This window comes from Panthera leo, chromosome D2 (genome assembly GCF_018350215.1).
Source record: "Panthera leo isolate Ple1 chromosome D2, P.leo_Ple1_pat1.1, whole genome shotgun sequence".
Classification (NCBI taxonomy): domain Eukaryota; kingdom Metazoa; phylum Chordata; class Mammalia; order Carnivora; family Felidae; genus Panthera; species Panthera leo.
This window is the reverse complement of record NC_056689.1, coordinates 43689681-43711211: the sequence shown is the minus strand read 5'-3', so window position 1 is coordinate 43711211 and position 21531 is coordinate 43689681. Positions and strand designations below refer to the sequence as shown.

Below are 21531 nucleotides of genomic sequence, written 5' to 3'. Positions count from 1 at the left end.
AATAATATTTTCCCCTGGTATCAGAGGGTTCAGAAATTTTACTGAAGTCTTAAAGATCAGACAGAAACTTATTTGTGCATGAGTTTTGCATCAGGTTTGCCAAAGCGTGTATTTAGAAAAAGGAGATCCTTACCATTTTAATTGCTATTTTGAAGATTTCTCCTCATTATGAAAATTTATCCTCTTTGCTACTCAAGCAGACATGGAGTGAGGCTTCTTCAGTGATTCTCTCTGTTTTAAATAAAAATTTCCAAGAGGTACAGGGCATGATATCTAAACACCTTGTCCATCATTCAAATGTTGCCATATTTGAGATCTCAATTTTTAAGAAGCTGACCATTTCAGATATAATTGTCTATACACACTTACATTAAGTCCCATTAAATTCTGTGTCAGTCAGGTTGTTGTTTTTTTTTTTTTTTTTTTTTACCACAAGTAATAGAAAAGTATGAATCTAGTTTCGTTAAATGGTCTGAAGCTTTATCGTTTCACCTTAGAGGAGGCTCATAGGTAGGTCATGAGGTTACAGGGCAGGGTGATTCAGAAGCTAACTAGTTTCCTCAGGGGTCTGTTGTGTTCAGTGTGCTTGGCCCACCATCAAATGGAATTTCCCCATGAGTCAACCTCCAGAGGCTGAAAGGTGCTGTCTTTTCTTGGTGGTCATTTTAGGATTGAACAAACCATCTCAGAATCCTTCCAGGAGAACCCCCTTCACATCTGAACAGAAATAGAGTTGTGTCCCCTCTCCAAGGACTGCCTATAGTAGTAGGACCATCCAGGTTGGCTCAGAGCAAGCAGGATGCACCTGTGGCTGTGGGTGCAGCGGTCATGACGTCCCACCACCCCAAATCCCATGGTGGAGGGAAGGGCAGCTGTTCACCCTAGGGTTATGGCAGCATAGGGGAGGAGGGGCAAGACTGCAAGTGAGGCAGCAAATCGGTTTGCTATTCCCCTCTATTTCCCCTATGGCAACCATTCTCTTGAAGCTGCCATGTGTCCTTCACATTTGTTTTTACTGCATTACACATATCTCTACTATAAATGTACCGTATTTGATGTATCATTCTGTAATTTGCTCTTCCTTTTTTTCCTTTCTGGTCTGTCTTCCTTAACTCTATTATCTGCATGGTGCAGGTGATACTGTAGTATTATGGGTTTACTCAGTGATTTTTATAGCTGCATCATAGTTCATCATGTAAATCCCATTGCCTCTGGTTTTTGTTATTACCTCAGAGGCCTGTGTGGAAGTGAGGAGGAAGCAGAGGAATCTGAAAGACATGAAAACTCCCAATTTTTCTGTTGATGTTTCCTCATCGTTTTTGTTCTTCCCATAGTTAGCAACAAGGGGCACTTTCAAAACCATTACTGGCTTTGGTATTGCCTGTTCCTCAGCTTTTTGGGGTCAAAGGCCTCTTTGAAAATTGAATACAGCTCATGGGCTTTCTCCACAGGAAAATTCACACATACTTGTATGCTTAACATTTTTTTTGGAATGGCAGCCCCGCCACCCTCCGCCACCCCCAGCCCCAAGCAGCCAGAGGCCCTGGCTAGAGACACAGGTTGTCTCTGAATGGAGACAATCAGGTCTCATTTGGTTCCTTATTGTGCCCTCTATGAAGGACAATTTTGCTTTCAATCAGTGAATTAAGTAATGCCTTCTGAGAGGATGTGAGGCTTGGTTTTTCTTTCGAATTTGTCAGACTTTTCTTTAGTCTTACCTCTTTGTACAAGGAGATGTGTGGAGGTTTCCTGATAATTTACTTGCCTCCAAATGAAGATAGTCTAGGTTTCAGTGTGCATGTTCAGGACAAAATTAGAGGCAGTGAGTATTTTTATTATTCGGTCTCACATTTTATTGTGTTCATAGAAATCTTCCTTTAAGTATGCTACAAAGCATAAGAGTCTTTCTTCCCCGCTGATAACTTGAAGAATGGGGTGTTCACTGGCAATTCTATCCCCGTTTTCTTCCTCTGCTTGTTTTAGCTGTTACAATGTTTTTGTTATCAAACTACAAATATTTCTTACATTGAAAAAAGATTCAGTGATCTTTGCCATCGCTCTCTTCCAATCCCATAGTCAGCATGTGGTCTAGCTTCAGCATTTAAGCTCTGTCTAAAGATGGTCCATTTGCAACAACCCTAGTCCAAGATGCCATCATCTTTCACAGAGATGATCTCTTGAGTGAGCAATATTGATGAGAGATGATTTATGGGGGGAAGCTATTAGGTTGCAGGAGGGCAAGGTAACAGTAATTTAGGGAAATGTTTCTGGAGCAAGAGACAAAATATTAATTTGGGACCTGCAGAATATTTACCTTTTTGTATGCACAATGGGAGATGATTGAAGAATACAATTGGGATTTGAGCAAATGGAGAAGATTGCACGTGCTTCTCTTGGGTCCCTCAGAAATGGCTCTCCTTCCAATATTAATGACAAAGAACTTAGAGAAAGGCAGTCAAATGAAGTAAATAGAAATTGTAGCATGATAACTGAGGTTTAGTTAGTCACACAGCCAAAACATATGAGGAGTTTGGGAGGTGGGTGTGTGTCCCAGGAAAAGGGTGGAGTCATTCTTCTAAGAAAAGAAAATTCTGTATAAAAGGATTAGTAGTATTTAGCCTGAATGATGCCCCCAAATGCAAAAGAACTAGAAAAGCAGGGTATAATATACTTTAAAAGTATTTTGAAATGGATCACTTAGCAGTCAAAAGTAATGTCCACAGAGGACTAATATGAGGTGAAAATTGAAACTTTGGGAAATACATGAGCTTCAGATTTAGTTTTGGCCTTGAATCTATTGGTCAAACTGCAGAAACCTTGAACGTTTATTTTTCTGGCTGTTTGGGGGCACAAAACACATGAGATCAGTGTAAGAACCAATCAGATGTGGGGCCTAATGAGAGATTTCCTCATAAAGCTAGAAACTTAGATCCTTGGTATACAGGCTAACTAGAAATGAACTCACTGCACAGAAGGGAATAGCAAGGAAATGTTCTCTCTTGACTTTGGAGTTGCATGATGGGAATGAATTTTCTTGACAATTGATGAGTCCCATGTGAGTTTGTGACCCAAGTCATACCACCTGTGGTGCCTAATGAAGCTCTGAAGAAGGTTTAATATTAAATTCAATGGCTGTAGGTCAGTAGTGCTCTAACCTTAGTAGATTAGGTTGTAGAAGTGAATGCAAATAAAGTAATGTGAATTCCAGTCAGACTTCAAGGAATTCATAAGGAAGTTCTAAGGAAACTAAGAGTACACACAAGAGAAGGAAAGAAAGAAAAAAAGAAAAAGAGAGAGAAAGAGAGAAGGAAGGAAAGAGGAATATAGAGACAAAGGAAAGAAAGAAGGAAACAAACCACCATGAGTGAGAGCCAGGGAGGAGAAAAGGACAGTTTAATCAGATCTCAAATAACTTTAGATATTATAACTATCTGACATAGACTATTAAGTAAGTATGCTGAAATATGTTTAAAAATAGATGCTGGAAACATAAGCAAGGAATAAAAGCTATTTAAAAATGAGGCAGAATTGAAAAATAAACAGTTTCAGGAAATTAAAAGAACTAATAGTTGATGTTAAAAAATGTGAAGGATGAATTAACTATCAAAGTGGACACATACGTAGGGAGAATTGGTGAACTGGAAAATGTGAAGACATTATTTAGAAGACATACCAGAGATACAAAGAGATGGAAAATATGAAAGGGAGATATAGACACATGGAAGATAGAATGATAATATTAGATTTCTAGGAGGAAATAGGAAATGATGGGGAAGAAATAACATGAAAGGATATTATGGTCAAGAATTCTCAGGAATTATTGACAGAAACTAAACCCCAGATCTAGGAATCCTAAGGATAAAAATAAAAGTAAAACATCCATGCCTAGAGACGTCATTAGACAGAAAAAAATCTAGAAAGCATCCAGGGAGAAAACACAGGTCTTCTTCAAAAACATGGCAGTTAAATGGATTCCTAATGTCTGGAGTTAGTGGGCTGAATAATGGCTCCCAAAGATATCCAGGGCCTAAATCCCTGGAAATTGTGTGTTACCTTACATGGCAGAAGAGATTTTGCAGAAGTGTTTAAATTAATGATCTTGAGGTAGAGAGATTATCTTGGATTATCTGAGTGGGTCCTAAATGCAATTTCAAGTGTCCTTATAAAAGGAGGCATGGGGAGATTTAAGAATACAGAAGAGAAGGCAATTGGTCACAGAGGAAGAGGCTGGAGTGATGTGGCCACAAGCCAAGCACTGCTGGAAGCCATTAGAAGCTGTGGAAGGCAGGGAACCGTCTCTTGTAGAGCCTCTGGAAGGAGCACATCCCTGCCAACATCTGATTCCAGCCCAGTGAAACAGATTTTGGACTTCTAGCCTTCAGAACTGTGTAGAATAAAATTCTGTTGTTCTGAGCTGCTAAGTCTGTGATAATTTGGTATTACAACCATAGGAAACAGATATAGTGGACAAAAATGGAAGGCAGATGATAGTGTCATATGAAATTCAGAGTGCTAAGAGAAACTAGTAATCAACTGTGATTTTTATCTTTCAAGAGTGAGATTACAAAAGGTATTTTCCAGCAAATAAAAACTAAGTTTATCACTAACAAACCGACATTAAAGGAAATTCTAAAAGTAATGGGAAATTAATAGGAATTATATGTAATAGGAAGGCATAAAGAAAGAATTAAAATGCTGGATATTATTATCACATTAGTCAGGATGATGGTGATTGGAAAGAAATGTTGAAGAGAAGAGAATAAAATACTGATTAGCCTCATGCTTTGTTCAGTATGCATTTAAAAATATCTAAGATAACCAAGAAAAAAATAATATAGAGAACAAAACTTCCAAAAGAGGGTAAAATAATGAAAATAGGGGAAAAATCATTCTAAGGGGAAGTAAAAAAACACACAAAAAAGAAACAGTAAGATGTAATGTAAATAATATGGTACAAATCAATGTAAATGTATAGATAATCATAGTCCAATACAAATGGATTGAGATTTCTACTAAAAAGTCAAAGATGGATGTAAAAAACATGTAGTATATTTTGTTTATAATAGTCTCCAACTTAAGTGTGAGACAGAGAAAGATGGATGATGGCAAAGAGGCGGAAGATGTTAGAGCAGGCAGCTCGTAACCAAAATAAAACTGGTATCACTGTATTAATATTGGACACAATACAGTAGGAGGCAAGATGAATTACTAGAAATAAAGAGGATATCTAAATAATGATAAAAGATTCAATTCAGGAAGGAGTTTTAGTTCTCCACTTATGCATAACTAATAAAACACTGAGAATATGTTTTTTGAATTTTTGAAAATATAGGCTGAATACAGAAAGAAATAGACTAATTCCTAATCTAATGGACCTAAAAGTAGACCACAGAAACCAACAACAGCAGGACAGTTAATGCACATGAAACATTCATGCAGACTGACCACGTGATAAGCCACAGAGCAAAAGTTCAATACATTTTAAAAGATTAGCTTCAAACAGTCCATGTTCTCAGGGCACAATGCATTTAAATTAGAAATCAATAGGATGATAGTAAAAAGAATACCCTAATGTTTGGAAAATTTTGAAAAATCCCTAGTAAATTACTTATGGGTCAAAAATATATCAAAATGGGATTTTAAAATGAGTGATACAATTTGTATGTATAATTTATGGGACACAGCTAAAGCAATGTTTGGATGTAGATTTATTGTCTTAACCACTTTATTAGAAAAGAAAAAAATGTGTAAGATTCCACAGCTGAGCTGCATACCTTAACAGTTGGAGAAATAACACCTAATAAATCCAAAGAAACTAGAAAAATAATAGAGTGGAAATTAATGAAACAGAAGACTAACACATAAAAAAGTATCAGTCAAGTCAAAACTTACCTTTTAAAAAGTATTTATAAAATAAACTTCTGTCATCAGAGGGCACAAATAAATATTGTTAGCAATGGATGGGAGCACATGGCTTTGGATACATTAGAGAGTGAGGAAGTAGAGAGACATTGTGAACAACATATGCCAATCAACTGGAAAGTTTGGACAACATAGCTGAATTTTTAGAAGAAAACATGACTAAGGACAGAAGGAAAAATGAGCAAAATCCCTATATACAAAAGGAAAGTTAATGAGTAATAAAGCAACTTCCTACAAAGAACATACCAGGTTAGATGAGTTTATAGGCCAATTCTACTAAACGTTCTAGAAACTGGAGAAGATAATTATAACATGTGACAAAGAATTATCTGGAATTAAAAAAAAAGGTCCCATGAATCCATATGCAAGAGACCCAACCCAATGGAAATGGGACAAAAACACAAATACAAGAAAAGAAACACAAATAATTCATAAACATATGAAAGATATTTAATATTATTAAGAATTAGGGAAGTAGAAATCAAAATCCAATGATGCACCAATTCATACTCACCAGGATGACAAATATTAGGAAGTCCTACAATAATGTCAGGTGCAGGGAAGGGTGCAGGAAATCTCTTTACCAGACATGATTATAAATTGGTACAATAACTTTGGAGATTTGATATTACTATGTAAATTTGAACATATTTATGTTCTCCTATTGAGGAATTCTAATTTTAGGTATATATCCTAGAGAAATTCTCATACAAGTCACCAACACACGTGCACAAGGAAAACGTGCACAGAAGCTTTGTAGTAGCAAATGGACACAAATGTTCCAATGGTAAGCAACACTCGAGTGGATTAATGGTGACAGAGGCATACAGGGCAGTAGGGTACAGCTAAGAAAACGATGAAACTAAGCTGTACCCATTGCCATGAACAGATTAGGGAAATGTTAAACCAGTGGGTTTTAAATGTTTGTTGAATATTGGAATTATCTGGAGAGCTCATGGAGAAAACAGAAAACTTTGCTGGGTGAAGAATGGGACCTGCATTTTATCAAGTTCCTGAGGTGGTGCAGATACACAACAAAGTTTGAGAACCAATTGTGTCAAAACACAATCACAGGGGACCTGCAGGTGGTTTAGTTTGCACAAAGCTAAACAAAAATGTGTAAGGCAAAGTTATACGTTATTTGGGCTATACACATAACTCATCGCATGACAAAGTTAGCTGCTGGTAAGGAGGAAGGGGTAAGCATTTGGGGGGAGGGATCCAACCAAGATGCAAGGTATACTTTATTTCTTAGTTTGGCAGAAGGCACACTGATCATTTGATTATTCATACTTAATGTATGTAATGTTTGTGCCTAATATATATTTCGCGGTGTAAACTTACAAAGTCATAAAACAAAAGCAAGATTTATTTTGAGCCTGTGCACCCCAGTAGGCATCTGGGTATGACACATTATTGCTGCTACTGCAGACTTGCTGATTTTAGTGAGGGTAGTGGAGGTCACACAGTATATATATACACATTGTCTTTCTTCTGCGGCTCATCACCAGCACTCTCTGGAAGGAATGTTTAACTGGGACAAAGAGAAAGTTTGTTCTCCAGGTGGGTTGTATAAAGTGACTGTGTGGATAGCCTTCTGCATCCATAGGAAGGCCCAGAGGTTGGATGTCTTCACATGGGTCCAGAGGCTGGCCAACTGTGGAGGCTGGGTGCAGGGAGTGAGTGAACCCCTGTCTGTACTCTGTTGGTACACAGTGGTACCAACAGCACGGGAGAGAGCCTGACACAGAGCTCCTGGAATTGACAGATGGTGTAGGGTTGGAATTCTCCAAGGGGAGGGACACATCCTTGGGAGAAGAGGTGACTCTTTTCATTGCCCTCAAGGGACCCGAGGGAGTTGCTTCTGTTCTTCTGTTCTTTTACCTGCACTTCTTACATTCTGATTGCAACTATCTCTGTGTTGGACACTAAGAATAGGCCCAGAAGGATGGGGAGGCAGGGAGGAGTACACTGGAAGATGGTGTGTGTGCTTTGACCCAGAGGGGGTGGATGAGAACTGGGCCATAGGAGACGGGGTCTGCAGAGATCCTCATTGATGCAGCTAATGGGTTGGGTTGAACTGTGCCAAGTTTGTAAGGATTTCTGGGCAGGAAGAATGGAGAAAGAACAGTATAGAGACCACAGCAGCTGGGAGCAGAAGCAAAGTCCCCCACCCCGTTATGTTGGGGCTGCCCTTGGCTCACTTAGCCACTCACCCCTGATTCTGCTGCAGGTTGCCAGGGAAGATGATGGGCGTGCTTTCCAGAAAGGTATTATGTACCCTGTAAGTCAGACTCCCTACAGAGTTGCAGGGTCCCGCTTGGGGTGCAGTATCACTGACCTACCAGGAAGTTGAGAATGCAGGAGAGGTTCAATAAAAGAGCCTCTACAATGGCTCTGCAATCAATGAGTATGTGAGAAAAACAAAAGGTATGTGACTTCCCGTTTCCTCTCCAAGGTGTGCGGGCTCTGATTAACCCTCTTATGCATAGTTCAAATTATGTTCTTCCTGACCTCATGGTTTTTTGAGTTAAAAACAATTTCCTCCCCCAATCTTCTGTATTCCTTCTCCAAGTAGAGCTAACTGGCCCATCGTTGCCCTTTCGTACGGTCCTACATACTGTTCGATCAGAATGTGATTTCCCTCACCCCACTGTTGGATGCTCAAGGCAGAGGACCTGTTAGCAAGGCAGCTATGAGCAGAGTACAAACATCCTGCTCAACTATAGTCTGTCTTCTGTTTCCTGAAGCCTAGCTGGTTCTGGGCCCATCTCACCTTTGCACTTTCCCCCACCTCTGGGCTTTTGGTCCCAATCCAACAAGATTATCTTCCCTGAAATAGTCTTTGGTCTGAAATACAAAGTTTAGTAGTTTAAACCCAGATTTACTTGAATTCTTTTGAGATTACTGCATTTCCACATCCTTGGGAACTATATCTATCGATCATTCTAAAAGGATATGACTCTCAATGTCTTACTTTCTCCCAGATCCAGCATGTTGTTTCAACTGGTCAGTCTTCATGCTTATGTCAGGTTCCTAAGAGAGTTCCTGGAACAGAGACTTTACCCCAGTTCACCCATCAACATTCTTGTTTAAGTGATTTGAACCCTCCCCATCACTAATTTCTAACCTTATTACCTCCACTTATACCAGTTCATTGCCTCAAAGCTAGAATGTGTCATCTGTAATGAGGAAGATTTAAGACCTATTTTATTTTATTTTATTTTATTTTATTTTATTTTATTTTATTTATTTTTTTTAACGTTTATTTATTTTTGAGACAGAGAGAGACAGAGCATGAATGGGGGAGGGTCAGAGAGAGGGAGACACAGAATCGAAACAGGCTCCGGGCTCTGAGCTGTCAGCACAGGGGCCCGATGCGGGGCTCGAACTCACGGACTGCGAGATCGTGACCTGAGGCGAAGTCGGTGCTCAACCGACTGAGCCACCCAGGCGCCCCAAGACCTATTTTAAAACACGGATAGTCACAGTTCAAATTTTGACTTGCAACCAACCACTGATTTAGCCATCCCTTTTGAGAGACAATAAACAAGAACTTTTCTTAACCTGACTCCACCTCTAAAACCCTTTATTTGTGTTAGTTTGTATTTTTTGTCATTCCTGTGTTGCTCCTAGCCTTGAAGCAATTCTAATTCCTTCTTGTCTTCTCATATCATTGTATGGCAAGCAGCCACAGGGTTTTGAAATGGAAATCTGAGTGTAGCTGCTTTGTACCTAAACCTTGCCAGAGCTCCTCACTGCCCTTAGCTGGGTCTATTCTCCCTTCCCCCACATCTGGCCCTGAACAGGAGCTTGAGGGTTGCGTCTGACCACTGCACCTTTCTGCCCGAGGCACTCACATGCCCTGCTGCCGCTCCAGGAATCCGGTGCCACAGGGTGTCACCCGCTGCCTCTGTCTTCAGCAGCACTGCCACCAACTCAGCTCTGAACTGCCCCTTCCCTCTACATATACTTCTGAGCACTTTGCCTAACAAGTTCATCTTTCAGGTTCAGCTTCAGTGCTAATTCCTCATCGAAACCTCGTTCTGGAAGGAGCTCCCTGTTGCCAGCTGCCTTTACTATTTCCATGCTTGAAAGTGCTCAGTCAAAATGGGATAGTAATAGGATGTACCTCCTAGAATTCCTGAAATTGTTGTGAGCACCAAATGAGATAATGTGTGTAAAGAGCTTAGCAGACATCTAACATGGAAGCACAAAGGGTTTCCTGTGCCCCTAGATTTCCTTATTGCAACACTCAGCCTATTTCATGCTACGAAAACCTTGAGCTTTACTGGGTGGGATTAGGCCTGACTCATTCAAGGCTGTGTCCCCAGTACTTAGTACAGAACAAACCACACAGGAGATGTTGGGCAGATTTTGTGCAATGAATGAGTGAATGAATGAGTGTATATATTTTCAAAATTTGTATGCAGATCTTAAAAAGCGAAGCTAATCATTAAAGAATTAGGGGAAACTCATGGCATTTTGGTCAGTTTTGTCTGAGAAAACCAGTTTTGTTTCTCTCAGGGAGATGACCCCCAACAGGAAGTTTAGCTTTTACTTCCAACTGATGCCTACCATGACATTGACAGCATGGGTTCTTCAGAGCTTGACCCTATAGAAGCTAATGCACTGGTGGCTTGGCCACAGACATCTTTTTTCTGGTCTTCAGGACAGCTGTTGAGTAATTCTGTGTGGGTTTTAAGGGTTAGCAAGTATTATTTAAAAATAACCTATTAATGAACTGTGTGACATGGGCCCAGTCCCTTGACCCCTTTGTCTATTTAGGCTGTTGGCCATTGATACCTCCTGATGGGCCTTTTGCAGGCGCAGTTTGTGAGTCTATGGTAAGCATGGGTCTGATTATCTTCCCAGGAAATCAGCGACCCAGAGATCCTGGATCTGGTGCACAGCGCCCTTGGCAGGATGACTGTGGTCAGGCAGATCTTCCCATCTGCAAAGGACAACCAGAAATGCATGAGGAACAACCATCGCATCTCCTCCCTGCTCTGTGACCCCCAGGAAGGCTACCTCCAGATGCTGCAGGTCAGTGCTCACCTGTCAAGCTCCCTCCAGAAGGGAGTCTCACTCATGCCCTTGGCCTGCCGCAGGTAACGGGCAAAGATGTGCCACAGCTTCAGCTGAGCACTATTGCCCACCAACTTTAATTACTGGAACCCTGTCATTTGCTGAAATTGAAACCAGTCAACTGGGCAGTGCCTCTGAGCCGCATTAGCAGGCAATTATGCCTGTTGTCAGCAGACGGGCCATATGAGCTCACTGGGTGCCTCTTGTATTTAAAAGTTACATGTTCAGGGAGTAAAGACATTACTGTCTCTCAGGCTTCTGTGCTGACTACTTTGTGGGTGATGGGTTCGTCTGGCAGGATTGGAGATGGAGCCTTCCTGTGGGGAGTCAGCATTTTGAAACTGTTTTAGGGTCTTCCCTGTAGAAAGTCAGTAATACAGACATAGCTCTTGTGAAACAACTAGGGAGTGTCCCAGCTCATCTGCTGAGTGCTAAGGTGTAGGCCAACCAGGACATTCCTGGAGTCCCAGCTGAGCGGGGGGAGGCCCGAGGGCAGGACCATGACATGCCTAGCTCTTGTACTCCATCCAACGCAACAGGTACAGAGTGCTTCCAGTTAGTGCTTCTACCACACCTGATGCCATATATGCAATCAGTGTTAGCTTCCCCTGGGGCCAGGGAGTAGGATGGCGAGTTGTGTACCTATTGTGAGAGGTCGTTTTCCCTCTGGATGTTTGAGGATAGCAATGAAACACAGTGGAGACTGCCCATTGGCAGCTCAGAATCCACTTCTCCATTAAGACTTCCATGCATAAGGAAACTTTCGCTTGATGCTTGGTGGGAGACACATAACAGAAGGAAATTTCTCCCAGTTGGGTTTGCAGAAATTACCCAGAAGTTTGTGCATGTGATATGCTTGCCATTCAGCATTTGAAACTAGTTATACCTTCTTTACCCAGCCAGGCATGACGAGTGGAAATCAGGTTTCAGGACAGAGATATGCTGTATTTACCACCTGAGTATCTGTTGCATCCCAGGACATTTTGGTATTAACCTTATCAGGAGGCACACATTTTGGGGAGGGGGATTATTAGAATCTCTGGAGTGGTCTGGGTACATGTGTAATTTGCCAAAGCATCAAATCCATTCTATAATCTTATGTTTGGGGAGGGGGAAGGGAAACATACCCTAAAAGATGATAAACACTAGAAATATGTTCTTGGTTGAGGAGGGAATGTAGCAGACACAGATTTTAGCTGGAGTAATTCCTACTACCCCCATGTCCACTGCTCCCGGGAGCCACCACAATGTCTGGGGTCTTTCTAACATGGTGAAGGATTGGCCAAGAGAGCAGACCAAGGCCCCTGCAGGGCTCATGGACCCGAGAGTCCTGGGCATATGGGGCAGGGGTGGAAGGTGCTTAATGCAAGATTTTATATGTTTGGATGCGGCTGGCCTGTTCTGCCTTCTTCCTTTTTTGGAGCTTGGAAGAAGAGGTCAGGACCAAGTAAGTCCCCTTCACTGGGCCTCTGCATTTCTCTCCGCGCTCTCGACATAGATGGAAGCAGAGTGAGATGATTGACTCCAGTCAGTGTGTGCCCATCCCTGTATCCTCGCCTGGGGCAGGAGGGTGCGGGGACCCCATCACTCTCTGGGTGGTCAGACCCTAGGAGGGTCTTACTACCAGGCGTGGTCTCCCCTTGATGGGCTTCATCCCTCTCCAGCCTTGTCCCTGCTCCACGCCACTGCCCCATCAATTTTTCCCAGTTCTTGCCTGGTCACTGCACTCTTTCTACTTGAGGAGAGCAGGAGGGGCCCCTTTCCACTGCACAAGTATGTGTTGTATAGGTTGTGAGTGGTGGGAGAATGGAAGTTCTTCTTATTAAGGCCTATGATTGCTTATTTTTTCACGGACTAAAATGTGGGCTCTTTGGTGGCATACTAGATACTCTAGATGCAAAGCATGTGTCCAGGAGGACAGGAGAGAAAAGGAGACCGGCAGGCTGGATGAGGAATCTGGCGGAGAGCATACTAACATGGCCCACAGCTGTGAAGAGGGTAAACAAAGGCACAGCTCCGAGGTGTGTGGCTGGTTATCATCAAATATGGTAAATGGAATATCACACCTGGAACCCTGGCCACCCTACCTCCCTCTGTCTGTTCCTGCTGATACCCAGGCACTCCATCAAGAGCAAGACGGAAGAGTGACATCAGAGACATCTTGTGGTGGTGGAAGCGACAGCAGTGGTAGTAGCAGGAGTGGTGTTAGTAGTAGCAACAGTAGTAATAACAGCAGGAGTAGTAATAGCGGTGCAGTAACAGTACTGGTAGTAATAGCAGTAGCAGCAATAATAGTAAGAGTAGCAGCCGCACAGCAGCAGCAGCTCAAGAGCCATACTGTGTGGGTTCAAATCCCAGGAACTCTAGTAACTAACGAAATATTTATTATTTACTTGTCATTTTGTGCCTCCATTTCCTGTCCCGTAAATTGGAATGTAAAGTGTCTACCCCCTAGGGACATAATAAAAATTAAGTGAGGGAATGTATAGAAAGCATTTAGAATAAGACTGACCTATTCATGTCATTACAGAGGAGGTGGTCAGGTGTGTTCGGGGTTTCCAGCAAACATGGTCTCATTTAAAAAAAGAAATTTTTTAATCTTTATTTATTTTGAGAGAGAGAGACAGAGCATGAGCGGGGGAGGGGCAGAGAGAGAGGGAGACACAGAATCCGAAGCAGGCTCCAGGCCCTGAGCTGTCAGCACAGAGCCCGATGCGGGGCTCGAACTCACAAACTGTGAGATCATGACCTGAGCCGAAGTCGGACACTTAAACGACTGAGCCACCCAGGCACCCCTCATTTTTTTTTTAAATTTTGTAAGGTATAATCCACTTGTCTTCCTGAGCATGCTTTTTAAAATTTATTTATTTATTTTGTGAGAGAGAGGGAGAGAGAGAGAACCCCTGGAGGTAGGGCAGAGTCAGAGGGGGACAGAGGCTCCAAAGCACTGATAGCAGAGAGACAGATGCGGGACTTGAACTCGTGAACCGCGAGATCATGACTAGAGGCTAAGTCAGAAGCTTAACTGACTGAGCCACCCAGGCACCCCCCTGAGCATGCTCTGTAAGAGCAACACAGCAGGTAGGAGAGCGTTTCCTTTGGGTCTAGACCCATATCACAGGCCTTGTGTACTGCTTTCTGTCCACACCACTCCTGCAGGCACTCAGGCAGAGCTGCCTTTTGTGGGAGAGGAGAGGCCATGTCTGGGGAGACCCACTGAGCCCTTTTTACAAGACTCTGCTCATTGGAAACCCTCAGTAAGGACTGATGGGGTGGATCTGTTAATAATGCAGATCTTAACACAAGTTAAATTGTCTCTAGAAGTCTCTTTATATATATTTATATAAATGAAAAACTTTATGAAAAGAATCTCCATCTCCATTTGTTGCCTCTGCCTCGAGAAGGGGTGTGGTGAGAGGAAAATACATGGATTTACTTTACTCACCCCGCCCAACAACCATTTGGGCAGCTCCTAGATTCATCTCATTTATAAGCCATTCTCTTCGAGTTTCCCAAGTAGCTATTACCACTTCTTTATTTCTTAATGACAGTATAGAAGACAAACTAATTTCTACTAGCCTCTAGCTGTGAGATTTATCGAGAAGACTCTAACATGTTTAGAACAACTAACTCAAGAAAAAATAAAACATTTGTGTCATGGATTATTAACTTTGTCTTGATGAAATTAATGAAGATCCTTTGGGAAGTGGAGCTCTCAAGTCCATCTTTTAGTTCTTCCCCCGGATGGCTGCTCTTGGGATGATAATTCTGGGTTAGATGTTTTCAGGAGAACCATCAAGAATGGGGAGTTTTTACAAGATCGTCCGTCTCTTGGCTTCTCCACTGCACTGGTCTCAGAAACTCCATCTTCTTCTATTAGTCCTGTGGTCAGAGCTTTCTGTGCTCCAGAGCCAACCAAGCACTATTATAGCAAATCAATTTGATTCCTATTTAGTACAAAGTCCCTTGGAGGAAAAATACCAAAATAAGTGACTTGTAGTAGCTCCAAAAGCTTTGCATTTGCCGGTGTACTGTTGTTTATTTTCCCCTACAAAGCACTGTCTCATTTGGGTATTTCTCATTCTTGTTCCCTTGACAAGTTGGTTTAGAGCTTGTCTGACTCAGCCAGTAATAAAAGTGATAACCAGTCTGGAAGAACCTTGAGACTTTGCTAAGATTTCACGGGCAGCCTTGCTGAGAGGAGAATCTGTAAAGCACTCGGTCTCCATGACTGCCCTGTCCGGTGACTTCAGGGCTGCAACAGACATATTGTCACATTGTCATGTCATTTCTATTCAAATGGGCTTCCAAAGGGGGACAGACAACTGATAGAAGTTGTGTTGTCTGGTCACCATGGAGCCTGATCCTTGAATTAAGCTGTGGGGGCTAATGTGGTATTATTATAAAATGCTCCCTCGGGTTGGAATTTCTCCTCTTTGTGAATTTCTAAATTGTTGAATGGCTTGATAGATGGAATAATTCTTCCCTTGCTCAGTCTACTAAAACATGTGGAAACCCCCCCTTCCCACATGCCCCTATTTCGTTAGGGCTTTCTGTATTCTTCTCTGGCTACAAGTTGTTTGTCAGCCTGCCAGTAGAATCCTTTTCTCTGGAGTAGCAGTGGGCCACCCCACACCATAGCTATCTTGGACTTTATGTCACTTTCACTGGTTTCCTTTTTTTACCCTAAACACCCTGGTGGAATATGTAGCAACAGTCAGTCATGAAGCATAACGGGAGCATGGCGGGGCACGATCCTCAATGCCTTTGTCAGAGACAATTGCGCAGGTGGTCTCTCTGGCTGCAGTCGGTTGCTGTTCTGGCCACAGATGTCCACATGCACATTTGGAGGCCAGAGAGCCTCAGGTACGGACAAATGCCCTTCCCCACTCTGCCTTCCATCCCCTTGGATTCACTGATGAGCAGAGAGCCCCAGCTCCTTTGCCCTCTGCCACCATCTGCTCCCTCGCCAGGCCTGGCTGTGGTGCCCTGTCTCAGGATGGGCAGGCTGGCAGCAGTCTGGCAGAAAGGCCTCGCCTGGGGATGGATTTCTCAAGCTGCGACATCTGGGCGTCAGCTTGTCCTCCCAGCTGGACCCTCTGCCGGCTGTTTGTCTGACTTTGCTGGTTGACCAGAGCCTGTCTGAGGATCTGGTCAGAGGTCAGTTCCTGCTGTTTGCCCCTGTGAGGTCTCCCTGAACAGTCCACTTGGCTTGATTAATGATGGAGGGAAGAGAAAACTGGGCTCTTTAGAAGCCTGGAGGAAATGCAGACTTCCTTAATGAAAACATTTCTTATGTTTCTATCTTTGGTGTGGGGTGGATAATGGTCTGGTGTTGAGATGCAGCTGGCTCGCGTGGCTGTGACCCTGGCCTGCCATTCATCTTCCTTTGCCTTCAAGCATGATTCTTCCCCTGATAATGTGGCTGCACAGCAAATACCCTGGGCCCTGGAGTATAACGGAGACACGGCTGGAGCACCCTCACACTTACTACAGGGAAACATGCACGGAGCACTGGGAAGTCAGGCAGCTGGCTCCACAACGGGGCCATTGTCTTTTGGGGGCCTGTCTCTTCCAGTCTGTTGGAGGTGGACACAAGTCTTGGCCTGCAGGGTCTAAATAGGATCTGAAGAGTATAGGTCTCCTTAGCATATTTTATGAGTGGGGTGGGGGGGGGCTTATCTTTTCATTACTCCTGGTCCTAATGCTGCTTCTGGGGACTCATGTAAGTAAACAGATCATCCAGCCTTCTCATGGGGCTGCCTTCAAATTAGGGTTGACTCAGATGTGAAACCAGCACCTTTCCTGGCTTTGCCTACAAATCTAAGTCTTGAATATGCTGTCACATATGGTAAGAGTCAGGGTAGGGTATTGGCATTGTAGTGGCACAGACAGCCTGTGATGTCCTCAGTCCTTTCCTGCTGAGGAATGTTCTCTGCCTGTCCCCCCACCCCGGGACCTCACACTCTCTTTCCTGCTGACTTCTCTATCCATCCTCTATTTTCTTCCTCTGGGTCTTGACTCCAAAGTAAATTCTCCTTATTTTTTCATGAAGATAAACTTAACAATCTTTCTGGTAGCCTTTGCCCCTGCTAACACAGGAATATAAAATATAACTATATAAAATATAATTACTGATGTAGTGGGGATTCTGGTGCCAACTCTTAAAAGAATAAAATCTGTTTTTCCATATCCAAGGTCCTCAGTTGGCTTCATGGGATTGGTCTTTGATCATTGGGCAGCCAAGAGGTCTACCTGGGTCTCTCAAGGGCTGCAAGCCCCAATCAAGGCCTCCTGGCCAAATTCTCTCCTCTACCTCCGAGAAATGTGTCCTCACATTTCCCATTTCCCTTCCAAAGACCCACTTCCTGCACAGGTTATTGGCTTTGGAAATACAAGTTTGCTAGGATGCTCCCATCTCCTGGAAATGCATACCCCAGATTCTGATTGGAGATGGACACTTCCCCACGGAATATATTGGTCCAGAGCTCCTATACCCTTTTCTCAGCATGGCTTGTATCCTCCATCAATGATATTCTTTTTTTTTTAATGTTTATTATTTTTGAGAGAGAGACAGAGAGACAGAGTGTGAGCAGGGGAGGGGCAGAGAGAGGAGAAGACAGAGCATTTGAAGCAGGCTCCTGGTTCTGAGCTGTCAGCACGAAGCCTGACTCCAGGCTCGAACTCATGGATTGTGAGATCGTGATCTGAGCCAAAGTCAGATGCTTAACCGATTGAGCCACCCAGGTGCCCCCTCCATCAGTCGTATTCTGAGAAGCATTCTTTTTGCAAATACCTTGGTATATCTTTACTTTGGTGTTCTTTTTCCTAAAAACAGATTTAAATCTATTCATTCAGCATTCACTAATTCCACAAACCCTCTTTATCCGCTGATTATGTGACAGTTCCTATGTTAGACATTAAAAAATGCTCTCTCTCTTAATTCCCACAAACTCTGCATAAATGGGGAAGTTTCATCTCTATTCCGTAGCAAGTACCAGTTAGGAAGAATGGCATATACAAAAGCCCAGGGGCCCAGGAGAACAGGGACAGAGTTCAGTGTGTCTGAGGCTAGAGGTGGGAGGTGGGAAATGTTGGGAATTCAGTCAGAAAGGGGGATAGCCGCCAGGGTGCCGAGGACCAGGGTGTGGCCTTTGGAGATGTGACAGGGCAGGATGTGCATCCAGGAAAGACAACTCTGTGCAGGGGTGGGGGAGGGCCCAAGGCTGGGAGACAAGGTAACCAGTAGTTACTATTTCCTCAGGGAGAAATGAGGGCACTTGAACCATGCTGTGGTTGTAGGAGATGACCACATAGACAGGACATAAGGAAGCTTCCTTGGGATTGAAGCCCCTAAGCCTGGGGGAGGGACAGGTGACAGGGCAGAGTACAGAGCATGGTGCTTCCCACAGGGCTGGGCTGGAGCTGCCCCTGTTCTAGCCCTGCTTGCCTGCCTCCCTCTTTCTCCTCCATACCTGGGTGGTCTCCTGTGGTTGAGCCAGCCCTGCAGGACACATGTCAGACCTTCAACTGCAATGGGCCAAGCCACCTCCCTTTCAGGAGCCTGAGTCAGGCATAGTGAGGCCCCCACTCTGGGCCTTCCGATATTGGAACCTTTTACAGAACACCCCAGAGGCAGAGGAGTGGCTTTTCCCATAAAGGGATGCTCTGCAGCGCCTCAGCCCTTGCAGACCCGAAAGGTCTGGCTCAGGCCAGGGGGCTATGGCAGCTGTGACGGGGCTGCTGGGGCCAGGAGGAGACCAGGGACATGTGTCCAGGTGAGCAGTGTGCAGGCAGAACTGGGGATATAATGCTCAGGGGGATCTTTGCTCAGTCTTCCCAGCCACAAGCTACAAATCCAGATACAACTCCTGCTCCTCCTTGAAAAGCATTCAGGCCAAGGGGCATTGGGGAAGAGGGCGAGTGGTGTTGGCAGATACAAGTTCTTTTCCCAGTGGTTCTGAGGCTTCTGTGTTCCAGACTCATGCTGGGCTCAGAGATGGGGCACCTTGGAGGAGCTCTCAAACCATCCACATTGAAGTCAGGAACCTGTGTAGGTCTTGTATTCCCCTTCCATTTCTTCCTGTTTCTTCTCCCTCCTAAAATAAAGCTGCACACAAAGAAGTTAGGACAGTACTTGGCACGCATGAGTACTACCATCCCACAGTTCTCAGGGGAGTTATTCAGGGCCACCCCTCCAGGGTGCACCTCTCCAGGGCTGCTGATCACATTGTATTTTCTTGTCATCAAGGCGAGTCTTAAGCATTAAATGACTTGTTCAACATCACTCTGCATGAATGCAAGTGGAGATTCAATTCACTAATTCAATAAGCATTTATTGAGCACCTGCTGTCTCCATGCACTGGAGGAGGAATAGCAGTGAGCAGAGCTGGCCCAGGCTGGGATGAATCCAAAACTCTTGCTCATCCTGCAAGGCCACCCGGCTAAGCTGCACACTCAGTACAGTAAGAGTTGTGCTGTACGGCAGTGAAAGAGGGATCAGGCATACACCTCTAAGGTGGCTAACTGAACCAGCTGGGTTCCATTCTAGCTCTGTCCCCACTCAGAATGGAGGCCATAGGCTCCAGCCTCAGGCCCCTTGCCTGGCTGTGGCTTTTGTCTGCCTCTGACTTTATATTGTCTGACCTGGTCCCAGGTCATTTGCTTTGCATCCAGGTCTTTATTCTGCCATACCCTTGGCCTCAAACTTTGGTCTGTCTTTTTTTCAGGTCTACTTTCACCTGAAATGTCTTTTTTTTTTTTTTTTTTTTTTTGGTTCCTTGTCACTTTTGTGCCGCAATGTCCCTAGGCCAGCCAGAGGGGATGAGGGTTTAAATAGTGACAGTATCTGCTCTGCTTGTCTGTCTGCTCTGTATGAACTGTGCTGTGTCTTACCTGAGAAGTGAGGGAAAAGAGGCAAGCATTCCTTCAAACCAGGCCCCTTTTCTCTGCCCTTGTGGCCTGGGGCTCCCAGCTTGGGCTGTTAGCCCCTTGAACCTGACATTGAGTGAGTGTTCATACAGTTGGGAGCCTCTCTCCTTCCAGACCACTCTTGGCTCAGGGGCTGGTCGTGACCATGCCCTGATGCTGGTCTCCACCCACCCACCCTGAGAAAAGGCTTGCCTTATATTTATCAGGACCCAGACAGAGCCCCAAGCAGAGGCTGCCTTTCTGCTATCTGCTCTTGATCTTTTCCCCTAAAGGTCCCGTCTCCAGTCTCCAGACAACAAGACTGTGAGGGTAGTGCTCTCCCTTTGCATCCCCACACATGTCTTCTCAGTGTGAGGATGCTGAAGTTGAACAGCAGAGATAGGGCCACAGATCAACACAGGGTGTTAGTGTCTGCCCACAGCAGGGAGAAGTACTGACATAGCATCTTATCAGGAGAAGGGACAGGAGTGAGAGAAGGTGGAGCTCCAAGTGGGGATCGAGAAGACATTTTGAGCAGGCTATAAATGAAAAGCAAGATGCTGTTTGAACAAAGGAGGTTCTCTGCCAAGTCAAAGTGGAGGCGCCCAATCTCTTCTTCCTACTGTTTTCTCTTTTGGGGAACCAAGATCATTGTGTATCCTCTTAGCGGGAGATCCATCCATCCATCCATCCATCCACCCATCCATCTCCCCCTCTATCCTTCCATCCATCCACTCCTCCTCCCTTTCACCTACCCATCCCCTCATTCATCTATTCATTTAGCCTTCCATCCATCCATCCATCCATCCATCCATCCATCCATCCATCCATCAAACGTATATTAAACACCACCTGTATGCTTTGGTTGGTGCTGGATGCTGTGTTTAGAGATAGTAAGAAAAAAGTTGTATACATACATACATTATGTACACACACACACACACACACACACACATGTTTCATTTATAAAAGTTATATACGAGTTATATATGAATATATACATATTTATATAAAAGTCGTATATATGCATGTTTGAGATATATATATATATATATATATATATATATATATATATATATTTCCAGATACATATATCTATCTGGAAAAGAACATTGCTAAAGGCTTTGAACTGAAAGCTTGTTCCTTTGAACTAAAATGTGTTCATCCTTCCCAGCAGACATACTTGTGGGAAGGCTGAGGACTTCCTTTGGCCTTTCTGAGTCACATCCTGTTTTTGCCTCTTCATTGCCAGCCTCTTTGCATTCATTCATTTGTTAAGTACCTTAATTCCTTGTGAATAGAAGTGCTGGAGGCAAAAAGGGATTCCTTTGGGTGCTGGTCTGGGTCACAACTGGGGCTTTGCTGTTCCAAGTGGCCTAAAACAACATCTCCATTATGAGTTTGTATTCCAGAGGGGAGGTGGACTTGTCAAAAATAATTTTGCAGTGGTAGGGGCTCCTGAGGGTTGGGGATTTGACAAGCACAGAGAGTGGGTTAGTCCTTCTCAGGAGGGAAATGCTTGCTCAGGGCTCGAGCATCGAGAGGTACGGTTCTACCCTGGTGTTGCCTGTAAGGCAGGAGGTCAATTCTTCGTGATGGCAGTGACTTCTC

The 21531-nt window shown here is 43.9% G+C and overlaps 1 protein-coding gene across 1 annotated transcript in view; it reads left to right on the top strand.

Moving 5' to 3' along the window:
* The window catches only part of GRID1 (glutamate ionotropic receptor delta type subunit 1), a 536266-nt gene that overhangs the window by 300544 nt on the left and 214191 nt on the right, over window positions 1–21531 (top strand). Inside the window, exon 4 of the mRNA XM_042907973.1 lies at window positions 10798–10968. Within this exon, the coding sequence (XP_042763907.1) occupies window positions 10798–10968 (171 nt within the window). The remainder of the gene's footprint in view (window positions 1–10797; window positions 10969–21531) is intronic.